This window comes from Sinocyclocheilus anshuiensis, unplaced genomic scaffold (assembly GCF_001515605.1).
Source record: "Sinocyclocheilus anshuiensis isolate Anshui unplaced genomic scaffold, SAMN03320099.WGS_v1.1 scaffold882, whole genome shotgun sequence".
Lineage (NCBI taxonomy): Eukaryota > Metazoa > Chordata > Actinopteri > Cypriniformes > Cyprinidae > Sinocyclocheilus > Sinocyclocheilus anshuiensis.
Genome location: NW_015540910.1, coordinates 857017 through 866382, shown reverse-complemented (window position 1 = coordinate 866382; position 9366 = coordinate 857017). Strand labels below are relative to the sequence as shown.

General features: G+C 34.4%; 1 protein-coding gene across 1 annotated transcript in view; it reads left to right on the top strand.

The window, feature by feature from the left end:
• Positions 1-2854: 2854 nt before the first annotated feature.
• Positions 2855-9366, top strand: part of LOC107689255 (mucin-19) — a 26662-nt gene continuing 20150 nt past the window's right edge. Inside the window, exons 1-14 of the mRNA XM_016487196.1 lie at positions 2855-2936; positions 3203-3232; positions 3433-3658; positions 4082-4211; positions 4950-5013; positions 5098-5180; positions 5452-5644; positions 5754-5873; positions 6057-6177; positions 7327-7462; positions 7551-7628; positions 7805-7874; positions 7999-8130; positions 8260-8403. Of these exons, the coding sequence (XP_016342682.1) occupies positions 2888-2936; positions 3203-3232; positions 3433-3658; positions 4082-4211; positions 4950-5013; positions 5098-5180; positions 5452-5644; positions 5754-5873; positions 6057-6177; positions 7327-7462; positions 7551-7628; positions 7805-7874; positions 7999-8130; positions 8260-8403 (1576 nt within the window). The 5' untranslated portion in view covers positions 2855-2887. The remainder of the gene's footprint in view (positions 2937-3202; positions 3233-3432; positions 3659-4081; positions 4212-4949; positions 5014-5097; positions 5181-5451; positions 5645-5753; positions 5874-6056; positions 6178-7326; positions 7463-7550; positions 7629-7804; positions 7875-7998; positions 8131-8259; positions 8404-9366) is intronic.

Genomic DNA, 9366 nt, shown 5'->3' with positions numbered 1-9366 from the left:
AAATTAACTTGTATTAAAAATGTATTCAATACAATCTACATCTTCTGAAATGTTATCGTACGAGCAGAGGCGGACAATAGTGAAATATTTTTACTCTGCTTTAAAAGTACTTTGCAAGTGTCTGTACTTTATCAGAGTGTTTTTCTTTAGAAAACTTTACTTCACAACATTCCAAAGCATAATATTGTACTTTTTACTGCACTACGTTTCATATTAAATATAATTTAATACTTAGCACTACATTTCTAATATAATTATCTTACTTTTACTCAAGTAAAAGTAATTCAAAGATTTACTTGAGTACAAGGAAGTACTACATTTTTAATGTTCTTAAATATTAAAGGTAAAAAAGCAACAACTTTTGTTGGTTGCAAAAAGCAACACTCTGATAAAGTACAGATACTTTTTTAATTTACTTGAGTAAAGTAAAAATACTTCACTACTGTCCACCTCTGCATACGAGTATACAAATTATGTAGGTTCACTTCGTGCTGCCAAAACAGCTCTGATGTGGCTGCATGGACTCCATGAGACTTCTGAAAGTGTCCTGTGGTCTCTGGCACCAAGACATAGCAGCCTCATTTAGGTCCTGTAATTTACAAGGTGGGGCCTCCATGGATCAGATTTGTTGGTCCAGGACATCCCATACAGTAGATGCTAAATCGGATTGAGATTGGAGATCTCCAAACATTTTTCGCAGTATGGCAGGGTCCATTTTCATCAGGGATGGACGTGGTCTGCAACAATCTTTAGGTATGTGGTACATGTCAAAGTAACATCCACATGAATGCCAGGACCCAAGGTTTCCCAGCAGAATTGACTGTTCACTTGTTGCCTACTATATCCCACCTCTTGAAAAGTGCCATTGCAATGATATAATCAATGATATTCACTTCACCTGTGAGTGGTTTTAATGTTTATGGTTCAGTAATATTCCACCAGAAGCTTGTACTGATCATTTAGTATTCTAGCCTTTTTCAAACAGTCACCTAGGTTACTGACTTCTTATGATAAGAGTCCTAATCTGGGACGAGTATGGTCCATGAGTGTGGTTATTTAGATTATAGGAACTGATTGTAAATCAACACCATTTCACTGAGGACACGGATATGCTTGGACACAGCTTTTGCCGATGAAGTGATTGTTGATGATTAGCTTACATTCTGAAAAAAAAAAAAAACTACTTTTTGCATTTGGATACAGCTATGTGGACTGATAGTAGATGAGACAACACCACCTTAAATCAGACAAACAGATATATTGCCACCTGCTGGACAGAATAGACCTTGTAAATGGCACCAATAATTTCCTTACAAGCCTCTTCGCTGTTGTACCATATAGTCTTTATTAGGGAAACAATTTTAGTCACAAGCTTAGCAGCTGCTTTGGTGTTCAAGGACATCTGAGATACAGGTATGATTTTATACACACACACACACACACACACACACACACACACACACACACACACACACACACACAGCTAGGTTTCTTTGTGGGGACTATCCGTAGGCTTCAATTACTTTTATACTGACCAAACGATATTTTCTATCCCCGAACTCTAAACCTACCCCTTACAGAAAACCAGTTTGCATTCCTACACTTTCAGACAAACAGGCCAGTCCCCACAATGTCAAAAAATTTCAAGTTATACTATCCTTGTGGGGACATTGTTCCCCACAATGTAGGATAAACACAAACACACACACACAAACACACGCACGCACGCACGCACGCACGCACGCACACACACACACACACACACACACACAGTGTGTTTCGTATAATTTCACAACTTAAAAACTGAAAAAAAAATGTACACTGAAAAATTATTTATTTATGTATTTATTTTGGAACCGTTTTCACTCAGAAATTGCTAGTAGATTTCTCAAATAATTACAAAGTAACACAAATAACACACTGAATTGAACGTAGCAATTAAATTCATCCATAAATATATGTCTAGCTTTTGATATTTTATTTATTTAATTTTTTTATTTTACATAATAATACAATCGAATGCTGTTCTGAGCTCTTCTAAAGGATGTTCTTAACCAGCCTTATCTGTTTAGGTAATATTTATCTAATATTAACCCTCTATCACAATTTAATAGTCATGTTGCTATAAGGATTTTTTCTGGTTCTTGGCATGTACATGCATAATTGTCTTTTATCCTGGAGCAGAAGGATGTAATAATTCACCTATTTGGGGAAAAAAAAAATAATAAAAAAATAAATTGAATAGAAGACTTTACAGTTAAAAGGTTGTAAATGATGTGTATATCCTCCTTGTAATTGCACAAGACTACAATGCAGCCTGTGTTTTTCTCTCTCTCTCTCCTTCTCTAAAAATATTTTCTTAAAGCAGTTTTAAAGTTTTGATGATGTTGGTAAGGAAATATACATCAGTGAATATACAGTTTTAGGATTAGAGTTACGTATGTCCTTTGAACACACATTTGAAAGTAGATTTGCATTTTCCGTGATTGAGTTTTGAGATCGTATTCTCATCAGGGAGCTAACAGTGTTTCTGTTCCTGAAATCAAATACACCTGTTCACAGAGCAGAACCAGGTACAATGTCAAACAGAAAATGACCTATACACCATTACAGGTAAACAACAAAGCAGTGCCAAATAAAGGGATTTCCAACATTAATCTTTGTCTAATGTGAGCACATAAAAAAAAACAAAACAACCTTTGTTAGCTTTTGTGTTCCACACCCCCTTATTAGTTATTTAGTCAATTTAGTCAATGTTTAATCTTGTGGCTGTTTCCTCATGTTATTCAAAGTAGTGAAGTAGATCTCATCATAAAAGGGCTGCGAGAAGAATCTCTGTAGTCCTGATGCAGTTGTGCACCAGTGAGCAGATGGTTCATTGGACAGAATGGCTCTACGAGAGGCAACACTTTTAGGAATAATTATTGTATTCTCAGGTTAGCTGATTTTAGATTACTTTAATAAATTATTTATATTATTTAATGTAATTAATTTATTACATGGACTATTATTTATTTAATATTATTTATCATCCATTTTTAAATTAATGTTTATTATTATTGTTGTAATTCTTACTTTTTAATATTGCCAGTATTATGTATTATTTATGGCTAGACATAAATGGTACAATTTTTAAAAAATTTAAGTGAAGAAATTTCATTGGATTTTCATCATGTTTAACTTTTTCTGCGTTTATCTGCAGGCCACATTCACTCTGTGTTTACAGCTCAAAGTAAGGAAATATTGCATTGTATCTACTTGAATACATAATTGATCAAGTCCAGTTATATTAATAGCATGTCCAATGTCCAATATAACTGGGAAATTAGATTTTGTTTTATTTTGAGACAAATCACGTTAAAGAAAAAAGAAAGCAAGCAAGAAAGAAAGCTGTTGTCCACTTTGATCTTATTTATTTGGGTCTTATTTCAGATGTATGTAAGACGTATGGCAGCGGCATCTTTTATACATTCAACAAAACTGCATTTCATCTGAAGACCACATGTCCTGTAACGCTTACACGCTTCAGTCATGCTGGAGTGGACTGTCATATCATCGTCCAGCGTGGACCGAATGGCCTGATGGACAGAGTGGAGATCATTGTGAATAAAGTCACGACCCTCGTTCACAATAATACTGTGACAGTGGAAGGCAGCAGGTACGGGAGTCACATTTGTGACCAATATTTAGATTTTTGTTGTATAAAAGTTCCGAAAAGGGTTGTTCATGTAATTAAAAGAGCTTATAATGTTGTAATTATTATATTACAGCATTGTAATAGTATTTCATTATAATAGCAGCTTTGTGTGCTACTAAATATCAGCACCCCCTCATATTTCCTTCTTTACATAATATGTTTAATTTAGCAAATCGAATATTTTGATTAGAATTGGGATTTTGCTAGAATAAACATGCTATTAATAAAGCAAATACTTTTAGTTTCTATTTATACCATTTCATTCAATATACCATTTTGTACCATGTAAATAAATATACTGACTACACTTTTAGAAGTATTTATTGATAAAAATATGTTTCTTGTTAATATATCCGCATTGAATTTTTGTCAATGTTTTCACAGAATTTCCCTTCCATACGACCACACCTATCAGCACGTGTTTCATTATGGAATCTATACCAGGCTCCAAAGCAAAGTTTTGCCATTGTCTGTCACATGGTACAGTGTAGCTAATGGTGTCAGTTCACTTTGGGTGAGTTACCATTAAAGACAATGGTCCGCAAGATTGCAAAATTTTAATGTAGCATTGTTGATAAGAATAAAAATATGTGATTACTATATTATAGCGACCCTGACCATACTGTATGTAATCTTTAAAGTGCCCCTATTATGGGTAATGAAAGGTTCATATTTTGGTTTTAGGAGTCGCCAACAACAGGTTGACATGCATGCAAGGTCAAAAAACACTTTCATTGTCTTATAATATGCATTTATTTTTACCTTACTTGCTCAACGACTCACAAACGATTCGCTCAACGATTCATTTTTCCAAACCCCTCCTTTGCGTGACGCTAATCTGCGGTGATTGGTCCGATTGGTCTCATTTTCATTTCATCATGCCTGTAATGCCTGGTAAAGCCACGTTTGTGAGCGCAGTGCTGTTTTGTGTACAGCGTTACCGGGGAAACCGCTATTTTTACTCCAAAAGCGGCACCTAGTGGCAAAGAATTTGCATTTTCATTCAGACCAACGCGAAAAGACCAACAAGTGGGCGGGAAATATGCTAATGTTTCATGTTGAAGTCAAACGACTCGTTTTAATGATTCAGAGTCGACTCTTTCTTTTAAGAGACAATAACTTTATACACGGTGCACTTTCAGATAAAAAATTTTGCAGCATGTTTTCATTCACTTAGAGCTGTGTTACACACTGCATGAAAGAGAATTTTCAAAAATCCATAATAGGGGCACTTTAAGCACATCTCTTACAGATGCAACTGAACCAGGATTTAGTGGAGGGTATGAGTGGACTTTGTGGGCACAAGAACAGCTCAGGTTATTGTGTTTAAACAATGAGTTTTATGATATAATCATGTAGTACTTTCTGGTGGTATTTTAACATGGCTATTTTGTTCATAGAAACTATGCAGCAGCTGATATTCACCAGTGTATTCTCTGATGGCCAATGCCTGACACAAGACTCTGTTGCGCAGACAAACACAGTGAGTTTCTGCACAGTGGAATAAAAATGTACTGCAAAAAAAAAAAAAAAAAAAAAAAAATATATATATATTATAAAAATTATAATGCATTATAAAGCTTGTATAATGCATTATCAAGGTATCTCTAAAAGAAATAACATTTGTGTTATGTTTGTGATGTATGCAAAGGATTACAAGATATTAAAATACTTTAAGTAATAAATCTATACCAGGCTCAAATAAAATATTTTAAAATCCATTGAATGCCTACTAACCATACCTGTTTCTTTAGGTTTGTAAAAATCTTTTGTCCCATGCTTATGAATGTCTCGCTACTAAATATCAAACCTACCTGAATCTGTGCTATAAAAATATGAATGGATTATGGCATCGGGAATCAAACTGCTCATTTTTTAAAGAGCTCTCACTTATGTGCGGGAGCTCCAGTCCAGTGTGGTCAGTGTGGAGATCAAAAAGCAGCTGCTGTAAGACCCACAGTTTATAACAAGTCAATCAGAAAGCTCTCGTATTCATTTTTACATATATACACATTACAGTGTTACTAGTAACACTAATATTTCATATGGTTTGCAGCCCAACCTCATTGTCCTGGAGACATGCACTATGCAGAGATGGGTCCCGCTTTCCCGCCAACCTGCAGCAACCCACAGAATTACACCACAGAACTTACCAGCACCTGCCTACCAGCTGAAGGTTGGTCCTTGATTAGCAGCAAAAAGGGAAATGTGGGAAATTTTATTTTATATTATTTTATTTTATTTTACTGAACAAATATAAAGTATTTAACTTCAATGATACGTCAAATCAGAAAATATTGTTTTATTTCATTAATATCTATATTATTTATAACATTTTGTCTGTCTCTCATAATCTCAGGAAAGGTCCTGAATGATCGCGTTGATGGTTACCATTCCATTTATGTGGAAGAATGTCCATGTGTGCATGCAAAGATAATGTATGCACCAAGGCAGGAACGCAGAACAAAGTGCCAGACCTGGTAAGAAATGTCGGTAAGACTTTAGTATAGGGACCAAATCTCACTATTTACTAGTTGCTTATTAGCATGTCATTTAATAACATATTGGCTGTTTATTAGTACTTATAAAGCACATATTCTGCATGACCATGTTCTACATTCCCAATCCTACCCAACACCTAAACTTAACAACTGCCTTACTAACCAGTGTTGGGGGTAACGCATTACAAGTAACGCGAGTTACATAATCAGATTACTTTTTTCAAGTAACTAGTAAAGTAACACATTACTTTTTAATTTACAAGAAAATATCTGAGTTACTTTTTCAAATAAGTAACGCCAGTTACTTTTTTTCCCATTTATTGATTGAAAGCTCTCCTGTCCCCTTGTTGAGAGAAATCGGGAGTAATATGTTACTTTAGTTCTAGAATAAATGTGAACATGCATTAATTCATCTCACTCACTCACAAAAAAAAAAAAATCAGATTTAGTTTTCCTCAAAATTAATAAAAACAGTTAAACGCAACTCAGAATATGACTCAAAGCTGCAATAATTAAATATGTTAAATAATACAAATATCCTTTATGTTAGTGTTAGGGTATTTAATCCCATTTTATTAACCAATTTGCTGCTGACAATGATCAAATTCAACCATACTAATAAGAAAAAATTACACAAGATAAACTAACATTTCTTCTTTTTTTTATTGCTGAAGAGTGTTGAACCAAAAATAGAACTTTTTATATTAAAAGCAAACAAGCAAGCCCAGCCCAGATTTAAAAAGTAACGCAAAAATAACGGATCGCATTACTTTCAATAAAAAGTAACTAAGTAACGTAATTAGTTACTTTTTTAGGAAGTAAATATTGTAATGCATTACTTTTAAAAGTAACTTTCCCCAACACTGTTACTAACTATTAATTAAGTTAGCAAATTAGGAGTTTATTGAGGCAAAAGCCTCAATAAAAGTTATTTTTATTTACTGTTACTGTGTGTTACTGTTTTGGTTACAAGAACATTACAAGAACATACAATCATACAAGGTTTTTCAAAATACAACCTCTTTGTAGGTAAAAATGTAAGTAAATATTGTGAGATTTGAATATAATCTGTAAAAAAGATATATATATATATATATATATATATATATATTTTTTTTATCCCCACAGTACCTGCATCAGAGGAAACTGGGCATGTTCTGCAAACACATGTCCAGCCAAGTGTATTATTGAGGGCCAGTTCATCACTACATTTGATGGCAAACAGTATTCTATACTAGACAAATGCACCTTTGTGGCTGCAAGGGTAACTGAAATGAAATATAAGAATATATATTTGATGATTTTCTGACATTCAAATGTTTGGTATGTCTAATGTTTGGTATGTCGCCCAGGGGCTTAACTGGACATTGAACATTCAATATTCTGGGCAAGGTGTTGTCATAGAAAAGGCATATCTTAATATCAACCAGGTTTGTCTATTTTCCTTACAAACATTTGCAGGCTTTTTGTATGCATTCTGCAGACTCTATGTAACTTGCATTATCTACTGTACATATATAGTATGATTTTAAACATTTGATAATACATTTTGATACCACATTCGGACATCACTTCCCCTATAAACTGACTGCTTTTTTAATTTCAGGAAAGATATACCTTCTCTGCAAACAGCATACAACTGAACAACATAGAAATCAGTGACCTATCACAGACTGGTATGCTCTTTTGGAATTTGTCGTATTAAGATGAATAAGTTTGAAATATTCATATTAGCCTGACACAATTTGAAACATTCACATTAGCTTTACAAAACTGCTATGTTTTTGGCCATTGTTTCAGAGTCTACCACAGTCTTTTGGCAGTCTTCAATGTTCATTCAAGTTCAGACTTCATTTGGCCTGAAAATGCAAGTTCAAATCTCTCCAGAAATTCAAATATATTTGAATTTGCCACCAACCGAAAACACTAAAGGTTTGATTAATCAATATTCATACAAGCCAACCTCAAAGCACATACAGCATTTTAGCAAAATGTAATTATACATAGAATTCAATCAATCAAATATTAATGTTTTTATTAAAGCAAGTGTTTTTATTATAGGTCTTTGTGGAACTTTTAATAATGACACAAGCGATGACTTCACTACTTTTAGTGGCATCATAGAAAGTTCAGTTCAGCTTTTTGCCCAGTCCTGGTCAATGGGCACTTGTACCCCAATTACTGGATGCATCAACACTGACAATGGTAAGTGTCACTTAGACTAACTGCTTAACCATATTAAAGTTCTGTCATGACAGCTCTTTGAGAGTTTAGCATGGTAATGTACAATACGTGTTAATGATTTGGTCTTGGCGGAATATAACTTCTATGCTGCTGCCACTGCAGCAGAGCAACTACAGATACTTGCTACTACCAATACATCCACAGACATGCTGCTTTGAGATGAAATAATCCCCATATATAATATACATGAGATCACCTCGTAGCAGATCTATACAGGTGGAGCTGGGGAAGGGGAAGGGTTTCTGAAGCATGCTGCAACTGCTACAGCAAACACAAGCCGAGTATTTGAAAGTTGAGCAGCAAGCTCATTGGCTGCTGATACGAAAAAAACCAATCAGCTGTGCTATGTGAATAAAGATGTCATTATATCATATTGAGTTGGAACCTATTGGACTGCGCCATCTAGAATTTCATAACATAACTTTGGATTTATTTTCCAAGACAACCACTTATATTCATTTCATTTGTAGAAATATTTGCTGAGGAGAACTGTGACCAACTGAAAGATCCATTAGGATTGTTTGCTGTGTGTCATGATTACGTACCTGTTTCGCCCTTTGTAGAGGCAAGGATATATTCGTATGTAGTAACACATTTTATCATTTTGAAATTCATGGTTGTTTTCTTGTCATTAATCTGTTTCTGATTCTTCTTAGGCTTGTGTAAAAAGAACCTGTCAGTGCTCGACTGCATTACAGGAATGTTTATGTGTCTCCTTTGGCAACTACGCAAAAGCCTGTGCAACTCAGGGAATCACTGTTGGGGCCTGGAGATCAGAAACAAACTGCAGTGAGTGACAAGCTTTTATTTAATGTGAAAATTATGCAGTGAATATCAGGGATGTTAAGTTGTATTTCTGTAGGTGTCCGTGCCGCAGTCTCAGATAACTATTAACAACAACAACAACAAGCTTTCATTACAGTA